General features: G+C 39.0%; 1 protein-coding gene across 1 annotated transcript in view; it reads left to right on the plus strand.

Annotated features, from left to right (window-relative positions):
• PEPD (peptidase D) overlaps positions 1-17391 on the plus strand; it is a 253098-nt gene that overhangs the window by 63336 nt on the left and 172371 nt on the right. The window contains exons 5-6 of the mRNA XM_074293218.1: positions 5851-5898; positions 7802-7863. Coding sequence (XP_074149319.1) covers positions 5851-5898; positions 7802-7863 — 110 coding nt within the window. The remainder of the gene's footprint in view (positions 1-5850; positions 5899-7801; positions 7864-17391) is intronic.

Below are 17391 nucleotides of genomic sequence, written 5' to 3' on the forward strand. Positions count from 1 at the left end.
CTCTCCTGGACTAGAATATTAGTCATTTAATTGGGATCTCTGCCTGTGATCTGTCTCTTTCACATAGCTGCCAAGTTGATATTTTTGAAACCCAGATCTGACGCTATCCTAGCTTTTAATATTTCCCTTGGTGTAAATTTTTGGATCTTGTTCTACACCAGATATATTTCTCTTTATTTGTCCTTTTATTCTCTCTATGCCTCCTCAGTGTTCTACTCTTTCTTATAGAAGAATTTATTATATAAGTTGTGGTGGTGTTTCCACAACTTACAGCTCAGATAACAATCAGTTTCTACTTTATGAAATTGCAGTTAGAAACTTTGGAATCAGAATCTTTTTGGAAAGATCTTTGTTAGTTAAGAGAACTCTTACTCCTTCCCTCTCTCTCTCTGCCATCTTCTTCGCCTGCCTGAAGTTTAGTATCTACTGACTCTGGATCTCTGCTCATGATATGTATCTTAAAAGACATTAATGATTTCAGTAGAGTCAGAGGATCTGAGTTAAAATAAATGAGTTTTTATTTTTGTCTCATGGTTCACTGGATTGGTCATTGTTGCAGGAGTAGGGTTAAAGTCTGGCCCTACAGCACAACTCTGTCTGATGCCCTATTCTGACTCTGCAGGCCAGGCAAAGTGGCACACACTTTTAACCCCAGCTCTTGACAAGGCTGAGACCAGTGAATCTCTTGCTCTGGAGTCCTGAGCTGTAGCAGGCTTTGCCAACCAGGTGTCCACACTACATTTGGCATTGATATGGCCAGCCTCTGGGAGCTTGTATATATGTATGTGAGGGGATACAACAGGTTGTCTAAGGAGAGGCACTATCCAAATCGGAAAGGTCAAAGCTCCCATGCTGATATCTAGCCCATGAGTAAACTTTCCATCTCTAGCCTGGGTGAAATCAGGAGACCGGCCCTTTAAAAAAGAAAGAAAGGGGAAAAAAAAAAAAAAAGATTCCACCCAAGGCTGTAAATAAGACCTTAATTAATGAATATGCTAATTGTTCTTCTGTATTGGTCATTAACCAGTGACACAGATTTAGGGTACAAAATAGACGATTTTTGCCTTGTAGACCTATTCTATCAGGTACGTCCTTAGATGTAGGTAAATGAAGCTTTAAACATGTCCAAGTATTTTAGGCCCTAAGGGCACCATTTAGTGAACAGTAGGAAGTAATTTAGAATTAATACACTTACCAGAATACTTCAAATGCAGAGAGCAGCTGATTCAGCTAGCAGAATGGGGCCCATTAGAATTACACAATTTCAGTCCTGTGAAGATCTGATCCCTTCTGTATCTGAAGAGTCAAAAGGAGCTAGTGTTCAGGGCATACATACACTCTGACCATAATAGTTTCCATGCAGCTCATCAGTGGAGAGACTGTTTGATGGAGAACCTTGGAGACTTCATGACCTCACCATGGACACTCACGGATGCTACTCTCTTCCTTTCCCTAAATTGGCTGATTCCTCACAAATAAAACTCCAGCTTCAGCCTCTTAACTTACCCCAAATAGAAATACTTATAGAAATAGCCGAACAACTGCAATTGCACAGCCACGGTTTCCTTTCCAAACTCTCCCATGAACAGATGTTCTCTGTGGGCTTGTGCACCTGGCCATCTGTAGAAAAGGAGGGAACTCAAAAGTATCTTCTGCCAAGAGCTGGGGCTGACTCCTCTGTGTAACTGCTTGGGTAACAGAGTCTGACTTTCTCCACGCCCAGTCTCCCCTGTAGAATAAATTTCTCCCTTTGCTTGGCCTGGGGAATGTTTTGAGGGCTTTCTTGATGCAGAATTAAGGAAAATGTGGCAGGATAGCCTTTTCTGTGCTTCTTGGAGATGATTCAGGGTTGGATGTTGTGGGGAATGAATCTTTCATTTGGGGCTGGCATCTGGTGGCTCTAGAAAAGCAGATTAGGTGGGATTAACTTCACCTATTTCATGCTCATTACTGCCTTGGTTCCTTTGTTTATATTATTTCTCCTTGCATTGAAAGATCTCTTTCTTTTTCAGTGTCCCTTTAAATCCTAGAACACTGTTAGAATTCTCTCTTCCTGAAGCCTTCTCTTACTGACCCTGATCAAAATACTCTTGGAATCAGAAACAGTTAGGCTTGAATCTTGTCTCAGTCAGTGAGTAGCTATGTGATCCTGGACAAGTCACTTAGCCTATCTCTGCCTTAGTTTCCTCATTGATAAAATGAGAACAATAATAGCAACCATCTGTTAGAGTGCCCAAGTGAGATAATATATGTGAAGTACTTTGTAAACATTAAGGTACTATATAAATGTTAGCATTATGGCTATTATGATTAAAATATGTCTTTCTCATCCTTTTGGAATACAGTCTCATTTAGTTTAGCACAATCTCTGTGCCTTGCCTAGTAGTATTTTTTGGCTATTTTTATCTTCTTATTTTCCCAAAATATATCTTCTTTCCCAGGTTTCCCACAGTGCCCAGCTCTGAATAAATCCTGTTTTTCCTGTATCTTTGGGTATCATGCTCTTTGTGGTATCTAATAATGATTAGGGATTGTATTAATATGGATTTGATCTGTCATTTTAACATCCTTGATTGGAACATCTAACATAATTTGCATGCATGAAACAAGGTGTCTTGCCAGTTATCTACAGTCCGTTTAAGCATCCAAGGCAGTGAGGAACCCACAAGGAATTGTGACTTGTTGCTGCTCCACCCTTAGCCACATGGATATTCTTTTTACATTTTGTTTCTGCTCTAGTAAGATACATCTTAACATCAGTGTCCTTTGAAGCCCCAGATATTAGTATGTCCTCTCTCTTAAACCTTGAAGGATACGTGGTCTGTTGGCTAATACTAGGTGCCTTAGGAACTGGAATCCTGGAGTTTATACCTGATGCTGCCAGTGATTTATTTCTGTGATCTCTGTTGAGTCCATCTCTGTTCAACAGCCTACTCAACCATTGACTGGCATTTTTATTTCAAGATGAAAGAAATTACAGTAAAAAGGGGAAGAGGGGAGTACAAAATTCCAACAAATTGGTTTCCAATTCCTGTGCTTTTCAGTAAAAATAGAGGCATTCTTTGCCATAAGAAAGGAGTACTACTGAATGGTGAACTTAGAGGCTTAATGCTAGGGACCAGTTTTAATTTTTAACAGCATCCTTTGTGTCTTAGCTCCCAAGAAGGATTTATTGAGTACACTAAAGTAAGCAGAAAGGAGCCTTACCTTAACCTGTCTAGTCCACCTACCTCAACTCTGTCTTGAGAGTACACAAAAAAAGTCAATTCCACATGAAATGAGATGGAGTCTGTAAAAATCTCTTACCCTTTTGCTCTTTTAATTCCCTTGGGAGACAAGACAGGAAAACAGATTGCTAACCTGTGGGAATTTGGAGTAATACTTCATTCATCCCTAGAATGAATAGTAATTTATGATGAAGACAACCAAAGAAGAATGGATGGTAGAGAGAGGCAGGAATATTACCCTTCAGCTGGATTTTGTGTGCCCCCCAACTGTTGGGATATCCCAGGATGAGAGGAAGCTCTATGAATTTCCTCTTGTATGTATGTATGAAAGAACTTTATAATAAAATTGCATCCAGTGGTCACATTCAAAGCATTTTCAATTAACTAAGATATCCACAAATATGGAAAAAGTTGAAAAGAACTCTAAAAGGTGACAAAAAATAGCCATCTCAGAGCTCCCGGTATTTAATTTGAAAAATGTTAGTACTTTGCTTTCCTCTCAGTGGCTTTGTATATATTTTATAGCTATCTGTGAACATGTTGTATCTCTGTCTCTCTCCTCGATCCCCATCTTTACTCACTCCTTATAGAATTTAAGTTTATTGAGGACAGGAGCTGTGTTCCTTTTGTATTGTATGTAGTAATACAGTGTTTGTATTATATTTAGCACTGAGTAGCATGTAGTACTGGGTAGGTATTAATAAATGCCTTTTGACTGAATGCCGCATTAGGGCTTATTAGCTTAGTATTGTCTGTGAAATTTAGGCTATTACTTTAATAATTTTAAGTTTATAGGCTTAAAGCTGGAAGGAAATTTAGAGCCCATCTAATCTAACTCCTTAACTTTACAAATAAGGAAACTGAAGCCCAGAGAGTAACTTGTCTAAGGTGACATGAGTAGTAAGTGGCTGAACTTGGATTAGAATTCAAGTCTTCTGACTCCAAACCTGGACTTCTTTCATTTGTTCTATAGTTATTTGCTTTCCTCTAGTGTCCTTTAATTGTTTTCAAGTTATAATGGATGCAGAGCATAAGCAATGAGTCACAACTAACATCAAGGGAAGAAAGAGAAAAATCTAACAGACCAAAGGAACTGGAAACATGTATGATTTAGGGTAGAGACAAACTGCCCTTCTTCTCAGACACCAAGGATATCTATATGTATCACAGCTCATAATTGTCACAGGACAATAATTTATGCTCATAATAATAACTGAATCATCAAGAAAAGGTTAAATTACATTCAGTTAATGCTCACTGTTCACCAAGGCAAGAAGTAGGTTATAAAAAAAGAGAACTTACCTTAAAATGGTCATTATTTTTCAAAATGTTTTTGGCTCTTTAAACATAATATAAAACTAGTTTTCTGGGGGAAAAAAATCACTCATCCAGAGACCTTGTTCTCCATGTGTGGTTGATCAGTTCAAAATCACTGACCTTGGGTCTGTCATTAGTGCAACAATGGTCATTTAATCACCATTCCCACAGAACGAGTACCATTGGAGTAGCAAATGGCTGGTTGAGAACTTTGGTTTGATGCTACTGGGAAGTGGTTGCACACTCTCAGAATGGAGCAGGGAACCCACAAGGCATTTTGCCCATGCCGTGTTTGTCTCCTTTCCCCTTAACTTGTCACAAAAGCCAGTCTGCCTGAAAACACTGGCTACTATTTGAAAAAAAGCAAGGGCATTTAGTGGGCAAGGTTTCATAAAAGCTAAGAGATCCCAAGGGACTGCCGGCCTATGGAAATGAGAGGTCCAGGTTGACACTGATGAGCTATTTGGTGAGAGACCTCAGTGTTTAGTGGACGAGATACAGCATTGTGTGTTCCTTTAATTTTTTGTGGCACGAGAACAGAAATATGCTGATTACTGTGAACTGCTAATGGGTCTCAATGGAAATGATAGAGGACTGGAGTCAGCGTAGGCTTGGAAATGCTTCATTGCCCCCAGAGGTAACTGGGGTCCACTCAAGCAGTTGTAATCAATAAAAGATGATCCACTGCCCTGAACAACAAACATACAGCTTACAGCTGTGTCAGAGAGGAGCATTGGCCTGCGCCAGCTTTATTGGGCAGCACAGTAATGGCCACATTTCTCTTGCATTATTCTTGACTTCTGTGTCCTGATAGTCATCTTGGAGGGAAAAAACCATTAGCCTACACATTTGTTATCTCTTGTCCCCACTCACTTTCCCAAGGACAATAGCAGATGTAATCCCCAAATGCTATTACCTCCCTTTGTTTCAACTACTGTAATTGTTAGAAATCATTACGTGATAGTAAATGGAGACAGATAATGACAAGTCTACAAGACACACTGCTGTTAACTCACGTCCCTAGGGTGGTTCTGGTTTTTTGTTTGTTTGTTTGTTTGTTTGTTTTTTGTTTTGTTTTTTTTTTGTTTTATTTTGCTTCTCTTCTAAATGATCATGGTTCCTAGTATCTAGGAAAGAAGGGAACAATGAAACAGAAGATAATCTTTTTCAAACCAATTTGCTTTTAATTGCCTAACAGGAAACCTGTGACTTCTGTGGGTGGCCTTAGTTACTGTTTGCTTCTAGGGTGCTTGCATCATGTTTTTTTAATGGATTCTAATAACCAATTTTCCATTCTAAATTTTAGATAGCCAAAGTCTTGGCTTCATTGAGTCCATCGGTTCTTCTCACTCTGGTAAGTGATGCTTGTTTTTTTCAGAGACTTTTTGATGGCTGGTGTTAGTTTGCCACAGAGGTTAATGAATTGTAAACCTTTCTCTGTGTTGGTAAGTCATAGAGTAGTGAAGTGCAAAAAAAAAAAAATAACAAAAAGAATGAATATTTAATGAGTTCCTTCACCATTTAATTAAATCTCATCAATAACTTGTGGAAATCTCATTCCATTGTAACTATCTGAGGATCTTGGAGTGAGGACACCCTATTGGTTATCTCTTCAATATACCATGTGGCAGCTTCTAAGTGTGACTGACTAGTAGAACACAGAGATGCCACCTAAATATTAAAAGAGTAAAGCTAGAACAATGAGAGAGTACTGACAAGTACAGCAAATACAGCGCCAACAAAGATGCACTGGGCTAAATTTCATGGCAAAAGTATGATGGGATTGAGGCTCAGGAGGTGTGAGATCTAGTCCTTGCTCTGATGTTAATCCATTGTGTGGCCATGGGCAAAGCCATTCCCTGTCAAATTTCCCCATTTGGAAAAAGATAGACTTAAGTCCCTTCTAACCCCAACATTTCATATTCTAAAATGTGTAAACATTAGAGTTTCAGTCATTTTTTTTTACTTTACTTCCCCCCTACAATTCTTAGGGGAGATTAAAAGGAACATCAGCATAAACCCATTATACTTTGTCCATTTTTGAATTTTCTTTGATAAAGAACTATTTTGAACTGAGCATTTCAGCAGAGTAAGGCTCTGAAGGTCAGTTGCCTCAGCATCTTCCTTTAGCATATGTCCAGAAGGATTTAATAAAGTTATATTGGTGGTAGTTGGTGATTGTATTAGGACTGTGATGTGGGAAAACCTTGGTTTGAATTTCCACTTGAAGTAATCTACCATTTTATATCAGTGGAATTTCTTCCATTTTCTTGAAGTCCTAGTTTTTAAAATAGAAAAATGCATCTCACTTTACTTGCCCAGAAGATTTTTTTCTTCTTCATTAGTTGAGCTTTACAGAAACATTTTTTTTCTTAATTTTTTTTTTTATAACACTTCTGGCAAGGTGTCTCTGTTGAACTATTGTTTTGACTGCTCAGCAGAGAAGTTATATTGGATGATTATGGGGCAAAGAATTGTTTTAATGTGTTCTATTTGTGGAGTAAAATCAGACAGTTTCTTGGGGAATAGACATTATTTTTAAATCTCTTGCTAATCTAACAATGACTCATTTTTACCTCTGAATCACTACTTATTTTTTCTCTTTTTTTCTTCTGTTGTTCCTTCCAGAGTTTCTCTACCACTGGGGAGGGAAAAGAAAATAGTATGTCTTGATGGATTTACAGTATTAAATGCTTGTCCTGTATAAGATTCTACCCACATCTTATTGATGGACTAACTTTGACAATACTCTCTGGGATCTATTAATGTTAATGGGATTTGTGTGTGCAGAATAAAGGGAAACTAGATTTGTCATCCATGGCTGGAGATTTAGAATCCTCAGGTCTTTTTTTCCTCCCTCCTTTAGTTAGTGAACTGCCTAGCCATTAGCTGACAATTGTCCTTGTTGACTCACAAGGGGAGACTTTTATGAAGGGTCCTGGGACATTCTGTGTTATCTTACCTTTCCCCTAAAGTGCTGTAGGCAGCTTGTGATTTTGCATCATTTCACTCTTGTGAGGTGAGAGAAGAAAGTAAACAAAACGAGAATTTAAAGTTATTCAGTTAAATAGTTTCAACTTTTGGGGAACAGGAAGGATGGGAATCGGCTTTTGAGGCCTTTGTTGGTGTATCATCCTGCTCACTCTTTGTGGTGCTTGTGTGGGCTGAGTAATCCAAATTTTGGAAATCCAGAAGTTAAGATGATTTAGAGCTTGTACTGACAAAGATGGCTCTCTTTGTCTTCTCCTCCCTATCAGCGTGGTGTTAATACGGACAGTGGCAGTGTCTGCCGGGAGGCTTCCTTTGAAGGCATCAGCCAGTAAGTTAATACCTGGGTTAGGATTGGGGATGGGGGGAGAGGGGAGTACAGAGTGGTGAGGGGTCATGGGGGATTTTGCACATCTTAATGAATCATTATGTTCTATCCAATTAAGTTTTCTTACAAGTGTTTCCTTAACTACAAATTAGTTGTTAAAACCAGAAAGATTTTTTTTTTTTAGAACAAGCTTGCTTTAGTATGTTTAGAAAATGTTCAGAAAAAATTGGCTGCCAGAAAGCCTTTCAAGTTTTAGTTTAAAGGAAAAACACTGTGCTTCTACTTTGTTCTAACCTAAGCAAGTACGTGACACAATACTTAATGAACACTAGTAGGGAAGATTCATTTTCCTTGAAACACTTGATTCCCTACTTTTGGTGTATGTTTTTTGAGCCCCATTTTCATCCCTCTATCACAGTCCAATATCTAGATGACCTTCTCTTCTTGCCTAGATTAAGTTTTTAAATTTTAAATTTTTATTGATATTCTTTGTTTTGATATCATGTATATTTTCTTACATTTCTCTCCTTTCCTCCCATTTCTTCCTCTCTCCCCCTCCCCCTCTGCTTTCCTCTTCTCCCCTTCTGCTTCAGTCTTTGTCTCTGTCACACACACACACAGGACTCTTGAAAGAAGCATTTAATTGGTATCCTTGTCTTCAGTCTCGATCTGAGAGCCTATATAATCTGCCAGTATCTGCATAACTTTGTTCGTGTTATTTTCTCTGCTTACAAACATTAAGTGACTTCCTGCTGCTTACTAGATGAAGTCTAAACTCTTCAGTCTGATATTCAAGACCCATAAAATAGCTTCACCTTACTTATCCAAGTGAGTTTCCCATTCTTCTTTAAGCATTTTCGGTTCCTCTGCACATATTGTATACATTCTCATGTATGCATGTTTCTGTTCATGCTATTTCTCAAATACTTGGACAAATCTATTTATCCATTAAGATTAAATTCAGGTCTCACCTTCAGCAAGTAGATCTCAACCCTCCTTGATCTGTCTTTTCTGTTTCATTTAATAAATATCATTGAGCACTTGGGGAAACTGTCTGATCATCAATTTCAGGCAAAGGAAATGAATAGAGACAGGAAACTGGATTATATTTGGAGTATTTAGAGAGAATATAGGAATCGAAGTTGTGACTGATAGATGTGAAAAGTTAATTGGAATTAAATCAGTACAGGATATCTAGGTTTCAGAATCATTTTTTTTTTTTTTTTTTTTTAGTGCTAAGGGTCAAAGCTTGGGGAGTGGAGGATCTCACTGAAGAAGAGAATGTGTTGAGAGAATTGCAGAGATCTAAGAATGTATCCCTTTTCACAGTCAACTTTAAAGAGTTAAAGGAGAAAGAGAAGGCAGTTAAGAAAAGGAATCAGGTGTGGTCATAAGTTAGTAGGGGAACTAACAGAATACAGTATTTGAAGAGTTCTATCTATACAAGAAAGTTAACAGAGTCAAAAACATAAAAATGTGAAGTTCAAGATGAGCCACGACCAAAAAAAGAACTTTCTGTGAAACAATTAAGAATTCATTGGTAACCTTTAAAGAAGAAATTCATTTGAGAAAGTAGTTTCTTGCCCCCCTAGGTCAAGAAACCAAATCTGAAGAGTTTAGGAATAAATGGGTATAATGGAAATTAAGACTGGTTCTAGAAAGTTCTGGGCTAGTCTAGAAAGTTCTTGAACAACTTTCCTAAGTTTATTCCATATAGCATTTCTATAGTTTTGAATTCCTTAATTTTTAAAGATTTATTCACAAATCTTGTCCTTAACTAGATTGGAAACTCCTGAAACACAAGGAACAATGTCTTTTATTTTTCTTCCCTTTATCCTTTGAATAAAGCAGAATGTTAGGAAATACATATTGGATAGAAAAAACCAAGTTTCAAGATTTGAGGGTCAAGGCTATGTGAATAAGTGTTATCCATAGTTCAATATTTATTGAATATCTGTGCAGCATGGGGCAATTTGTGATATACTAATGAGAAGGAGGAGGCTACAGGGCATAGAGAAAACTTGCAGTATAGATCAGACTATACACAAACAACAATGATTTCCCCTCTTTCATTTCCTGGCTTTTTAAATGTAACCTGGAAGTAGTGGGGGAAATGTACAAATAATTGCTTTTATATAACAAAGATTCCCTTTCCTAGATGTGTCTAGATGGTGGGGTATTGATGGTGGCAGTGACCAGGGAGCTTGCTCAATTCAAAGACCTTGAGGGAAGAAGCTTTCCTTCTTCCCCAGTACCTGAGGGGACTCAGTTTTTGATATGATGTTGCATACTTGTGACTTAAGCCTCCCTTCTGCCTTTTGCTGTTTCTCATAGCAGGAGGGGATTCCAGTAATTGATTTGCTTTTTCTCCTGCAACAGGCAGTAGTTTGAGCCACACAGTAGTCCTCTAGCCTTCCTTTCCTTTCCAGGATCCTCCATGTGTCACTCCTGGAAGTGAGGCATTCATTCACCTTATACAGCCTGTTTAAATGTCTTATTCTGGGAAAACAAAATATTAAAATATGTTCTTGGGTGTCAACAATTTTAGCCCTGAGGCAGGCTACCAGCTGTTTGTGAGCACCTGGAATGCACGAACTTGTGTGTGTGTGTGTGTGTGTGTGTGTGTGTGTATGTGTGTGTGTGCTCACTTGTGTGTTTATATTTGGGGATGCCCCTGGTAAGCAGCCCTGTTAAGAGTTCAGTTGAGATAGCATCTTTAATGAATGTTTACAGTTTTCCTATTTTTGTAGAATGGAACCTTATTGAAATTTGGTCCCCCACAGCCTTTTCTTGTGTCAAGACCACCTCTGCACATTGCTTCAGACAACTTTAATGGCATAGAGTGAATATTTTACTTGTGATGGGTTACTTTTACCTTCCTCCCTTTCCTAGATGGAAAACCAGCTTCAGGGGTCAGTCAGCGATCTGGAACAGAGCTGGAACAGAACAGAACAGATATATAGGACCCAATCCTTTTGATTCCATGGCTTCTACCAGTTTGTCATTTATCTGGTGACCAAAGGCAAGCTACTGGATAGGTGTTATTGTCTATGGTTGTTTGCTCCTCAGGAACTGCTACTCTTCTGCCTGATCTCTGCCCTCTGACCAGGCTAAGATCAATCCATAGATATTTATTAAGTACCTACTAAATGCTTGATATTATGGTAAATGCTGAGGCTACAAAAAGAGACAAAAAAAAAAAGTCCTGTTCCCAAGGACTTACAATCTAATAACATACAAACAAATATATATATATATATATAAAGCAATATAGAGGATAAACAGGAATTGATTAAAAGAAGACAGACACTGGTATTAAGAAGAATTGGGGAAGGAGGTAGGATCTTAGTTGGGATATAAAGGAAGCCAAGGATATCAATATCAGAGTGGAGGAGGACATACGTTCATGGGTAATTTTGGCTATGGCTTTGGAGTTGGATTGGGGTTTTCATATTAGTGTGCCGATGAGGCTTGCTAGTGACAGAGGCAGCCACAGAAGGCAAGCTAAGAATGTCTTGCCAGTGATAGGGCTGCTTTTTCATCAACACTAGCCTTTAGGGAAGATGATAATGTGACATCCCACACCCACTTCACTTGCCACACAAAAATCCACCCTCATACACACCAAGTTGTAATGTCATAAGCAATATTTTTGGTGAAGTAAGTTAGTGACAGAAAAAATAACTTATAATTATTTATAAGTATGAGCTGTGTGAATTTATGTGCCTTGTGTGTGATGTAGGGATGATTAGGAAGGATTATGAGCTCATAAATATGTATCACTTTCTCCCAATGATAAAAAAGATTGGAGCGGGGGAGAAGTGAATATCACACTCGCTTCTTTTCATCTTACAAATCTCCAGTTTCCTCCTGGGAATTTCCCTAATGCAGTTTGTGTGTCTCTTCACTTCTCCCTGATTAACCCAATTCATTGATATGCCAGCTCAGGAAGCCTGCTTGGCGTTCAAGCTTGCCTGCTTCTCCTCTCAGCTTGTTATTTTTACTTGATCTGGCTTATTGGTAATGGAGGAAATGTGCACACACAACCCATGTGCAGACTTCTGGGCTGGCCTGTCCTTTGAGGGAAGGTCTGCCCTTCCCTCATACCTGGCCAGAAAGCATAGACTCCTAGTGTGGCAGCAGAGGGGGCTCAAAGCCCCCCTGAAGTTGTTGTTTCTCATTTATATCTAAAAAGAATCTGCTTGCAGTGACTCATGCCAAGTTCTCCCTTGGCATCTCTGCAAAGAGAACAGATTTTTTGAAGTCAGGCAGAGAAAATGGGTCTTTTTTGCTGGAGGGCTGGGCTGGGCTCCTATGTTTTCTCCCACCTTCTCTATTGCTCCTCTGAGAACTCCCCTTCAGTTGTCAGTGAGGAGTGTGGCCCTTTGGAAGGTGGTAGCTCAGCCCTTAGTTTAAGGTAGCAAGCTGTTTTGGGGAGGGCACTCTGCAGAAGGAATGCCTCCCACTCCATCCCTTGCCTATTTATTGCATCCCTTGCCTATTTATTGCCTTTTGTTCTTGGCTTGGCTTGGAAAGTAGACAGTAGTCATAAAATTTAGAGATGGAAGGAAATGTTACCAGAAGAAAGATTATGAGCTCATAAATATGTGCCATTTTCTCCCAATGATTAAAAGAATGTTGATTTCCTCACCACATTACCAATGAGGAAACTGAGGCACAGAGGAGTGCCTCATATAAACTGATCTGAGATTCAAACCCACACCCTCCATTTATGACTTTAGTCTTCTCCAGCGCTTGGCACAGTTCCTGGCACTTTAGAAGCACCTAATAAAACTTGTTGAGAGGTGGCTGACATCACTCCTTCTGGATCTGGGTAGAAGAGACTTTTTGGACACTATGTTCCATATCTTGACCCTTGTGTGCCTTCTCCTCTCTCCTTTTCAGTGCCAGATTTAGGATTCTCAGCATTTTCCTTAGTCCTTATTTTGTTTAGAGGGAAGGACATTGACAAGCTGATTTTTCCTATCTATAAAAAAAGTCAGAGCACCCCTAGCTCCTGGAGCAGTGGCATTCCTTAAAGCCACTAACTTCAAAGAACTCCTCCTAGGTTGAACTGTTTCCTCGAGAGAACCCCAAGTCACTTGTATTCCACCTTCATGGAAGGATGTTCTAAGCCTGCTTTCATGGGCCTCTCCCTCTCATACACTCAGTAAAACATTCTGCAAAGATGGTAGAAATTTTATGTTTTCAGGGGAGAAAACAAGGAGATGGGGGGAAACTTAGAACTTGAACTTGAATTTTATTGAAAAAGACTTCTGCTTGAAAATGATGAAAATAAGACAATCTGTGTTACCTTTATAACATGTCTTGCATATGTCCCTTTCTGCCTTCATCCACAAGTGAATACCCCTATCATCTCATACCTAAACCATTGAAGGAGTCTACTGGTGGATCTGCCTCAAGTCTCTTCCCATTCCTATCTGTCCTCCACTGAGATGTCAAAATGCTTTCCTACAGAGCACATTTGACTCTGTCATACCCTGCCTGCCCACTGAGAAATCTCCTGTGGCTACCTCTGGAATTAGACCTTTAGGGCTCAGATTCCCTCACAACCTGCCTTTCCTCTTTTAGTCTTTTTACACCTTACACCCAACCCTCCAACCCCATGGATTCTGTACTACAATGACATTGGCCTCTTTATTCCTCAAGTGAGACACTCTGTCTCCTGCTGTGGACATTCTTTCTGTCTGTCCCTAGGCCTGGAATGTTCTCCCTCTTGATCTTCATCTCATTATCATTCTCTGCTTTCCTTCAAATCCTAATTAAAGCCTCATCTTTCAACAGAAGCCTTTCCCAAGGTCCCTTGATTCTCACATCTTCTTTCTGTGGATTATTTCCAGTTTATCCTGTATATAGCTTGTTAGTATATATTTATTTGCATGTTGTCTCTCCCTGTTGGATCGTGAGCTCTTTGAGGGCAGGAACTTTTGTTTTTGCCTTTCTTTGTATCCACAGCACTTAGCACTACACTTGACACATAGTAGGAGATTGATAAATGTTTAATTGATTGATTATCAGTTCGTTAGAATATATTAAATTGCAGTCAGAGCTTACATACTGACTCTAAAACATCATTTAATTCTTTCTTTACCAAGCAGAAAATGTACTCCATAAAAATAGATTTTTACTGTGTGAATGGAAACAGGCTTCATGGTCTAGGATACTCCTGGCTGATTTGGGGCTAGGCCATCCCTGTGCTCCCTTTGCTTGCTCTGTCTCAGGATGGCATTTTATTATGTCTCTTCTTTGAGCATGGCTTTGTACTTAACAAAAGTTCATGGTAGGCGATACATGCTTGTGGCCGGGACAAGTGTATTTACAGCCATTGGTATTGAAATGCCCATTCAGGCAGTCAGAGCTCCACAGCAGTTAGTGGTATGAAGGGTTCTGAAATCTTTGTTGTGTGAGGATGTATTTCTTCCCCACCCACAGGTCAAACTCTTCATTGATTTTTTTTCCCCTCTTTTTTCTCTTTAAGCTGTGTGTGTGTGTGTGTGTGTGTGTGTGTGTGTGTGTGAAGATTCCTGTCTCTCTACATCTCTGCTATATCATTTTGTGCTGCCAGTCTTCTTCCCATTCCTCATGCCTGGTTCCTTGCCCCACCATTTGCTGGTTTGGGGGTGCTTATTAGTCCTAGTATTCCTTAGGTCTAACTACCTCTGTCCACAGTAGAAAACTTGTCTAGTTGGCTCACTGAACAATGTCCAGTTCTTTTTCCCTTTGATTGTTACCATCCTCTGCTTTCATGATCTTGCCCCATTTCCAATGATCTACCCTCTTTTCTCATTAAATCTACTTGAAGTAGGTTGAGCTGTTCTCAGGCTCTTGAAGCTGTTTGGTAAATTGTCTCAGTGCTTTCTTCCTTGCTCCCTGATAGCTCAATTGAAGGACACCAAGAGTGGGCTTTAAAAGGGGGCCCTGGCTTGTTTCCCAAATTCCTACAAGCTGGGTAGAGATGAAATTTGTTCTTGAGGAGCTTTTTCTGTTTTCACTAGTTCCATCTGTCTCTCCTTCTTGGGCCTTTCTCTCTAGTGCTGTTTGGCTAAGGATAATAATAGCCTGTTTTCTTAAGCAAGATGAATCTTGTGTCCTTCTCCTTTGGGGAAGCTTAGCTGCTTCTGTCACCAACTGCCTTGTCACTACCATAATGATGTTGCTTATTTTCCTTTTGGTTTTCAACCCTTTTGAACTTCTTCAGAAACACATCTGATCTCAAGCTGTTGATTAATTGCCTATTTAACAAGTTGCCCTTGTGTTTGGTCCCTCTTTGTGGCTGAGGGGCATTTTGTCCCTGAAGGCAGTCTAGGAGAGTCATCTTTGCTCTGGCAGTGTGAAACAGAGCTGATCATAGTAGGACAGCACTTGGTACCAGGTACCTAGGGTATATTGCCCCTAAATTTGCTACAGAGTGACTTTGCTTAGCTGTATGTTACAGATGCCTAGAAAGTTCTAAAAGTGACCTAACTCTGACTCATAAGATCCCTTACAAGTTGGTATAGTCAGGCATTTGATAATCATAGTTGCTATGTCACAGGCCTTCGTTTTACTATGAAGTATTAGATAAGTTTGATTTATTATCAGTCTCATGTCATCTGTTTTCAATAACATGTTCAAAGATTCTTTTAAATGATTTGATTTTAAATATTACTACAATAATACTACAATTCTAAATATTACTACAATTAACAAGGGCCAGAAAGCACTAAGCATGGCCAAACTGGCCACCAAATATATAAAATATATTTTCCTATTATTTTTCAATAACAGTCATGTCTTTCCAACATTTTAAAATTCACATCTTCATGTATTTTCTTGCAACTCTCAAATTCAACAATTTTACATTTAACTTATTATTTAAGCAGAATTAATTTGTAACAAATTGTCTTCAAATATACAAGGCAATTTAAGTAAAAATAGAAAAAGATAAACATGTTTATCCTGAATAACCAATTCCTATGAAAATGGAAAATGACTTGAATTCAGAGCCCTTAATAATCCTCACTTCAGTGGCCCCAATGTTGCTTGTCAGAAAGTAAATAAAAAATCAGGCCTTCATGGTTTCCAAAATTAGAAATTACTAAATGATAATGTAGACAATTTTTTTTTCCACCTTTCACACAACCCAACTCCAAATCTACAAAACACATAAGAACATATAACCTCCCTCTCTCTTGAAGGAAAGACTCTTCTCTGGAAATTACCACTTCATGTCCAGATAGTTCCAAGTTCAAATTACTCTCTTTGGTGTTCAATCCTCTATGAGAAGAGGCCCATGCTTTCTTCCCAATCTTCTCTATTCAGCTTTCCTAACTGAAATCTTTTACTTCAGCTAGACCCATTGCTTTCTGGTTTCTTGCACACATCATATTAATTTCCCACCTCCATGCTTCTGATCACATCATTCAGTCTAGTTTGAATGCCATTCTTTCCCTTTTTCACGTATATAAATTTTAGCCTCTTTTTTTGAGGCCCAGTTTGAATCCTATGTCTTATTTTTTAAGGCTCAAGAGATTTCTCTTATTTCTTTCTTAAGTCTTCCAGTTAAAAAGGTCCTTTCCCTTCTCAAATATTCCTAGAGCATATTAGGATCTCTCTCTTGGCCCCATTCACATTTTAAACTAGCATTACATTTATCTACATACAAATCATATACTCTTCCTTTCAACAGAATCATGATGGCCAAGGACGTTGTCATTTTTTGTCTTAGTTTCATCAAAATCTAATCCAGGGCTGTCAACAACTTAATTTCCTTGATAATTTCAGGCAATGTTGCTTACACCTCCCTGAGTGATTTTATATTGCTTTCCAGGATCAGAATGTTTGACCTGCAAGAGACTTTAATGATCACCTCATCATTCAACCCCCCTCACTTCAGAGCCTTACTGAGGCTCTGAAAGTGGCCATGACTTCTGCAAGGTCACAGAAGGAAGGCATAAAACTCAGGTCTTCTGACTAAATCTGGTAGTTTCCAACATGTCATACTTTCGTGACTACATCCTAATTATGTGGAACTTTTCTCTATATTAAATAGTATAGAATGATGTTTTGGACACTATCCTGACGTGGTGCTTTATGGCATATGAAGGTGTCTTGATAACCTAGCCCCTCTGGGGAAAAATCACATTGTACATGGTCTCCCCCACCCAACTTAATGTAGAGTTAGGTTCATCAATAAGCTCAATAAATACCTGTTTAATTGAGCTGAATGCATCCACAGCAGAAGTGGCACAAGTGGTATCATCTCAGGACAGACAGTCCTTTCCCCCAATGGTCCATCACGTCCTCAAGTTCTCCTTCCCCCCTCCCATCTCCTGTCCTGTGCAGGCGCAATTCTACCACCAAGCCTGATGCTCCTTCTGTTTCCATAGTTCTTCCCTTTCTTCACCACCAACCAATCTGAAGATTGCCATGGCTCTCCCTGGCAGTGCTTTCCGAAGAAAAGTAGCATCAATGTGCAGCTGGCAGTGCCATTACAGAGTACATGTTTAATAATATAGACTTTAACTGATT

This window comes from Sminthopsis crassicaudata, chromosome 2, assembly GCF_048593235.1.
Source record: "Sminthopsis crassicaudata isolate SCR6 chromosome 2, ASM4859323v1, whole genome shotgun sequence".
Taxonomy (NCBI): Eukaryota; Metazoa; Chordata; class Mammalia; order Dasyuromorphia; family Dasyuridae; genus Sminthopsis; species Sminthopsis crassicaudata.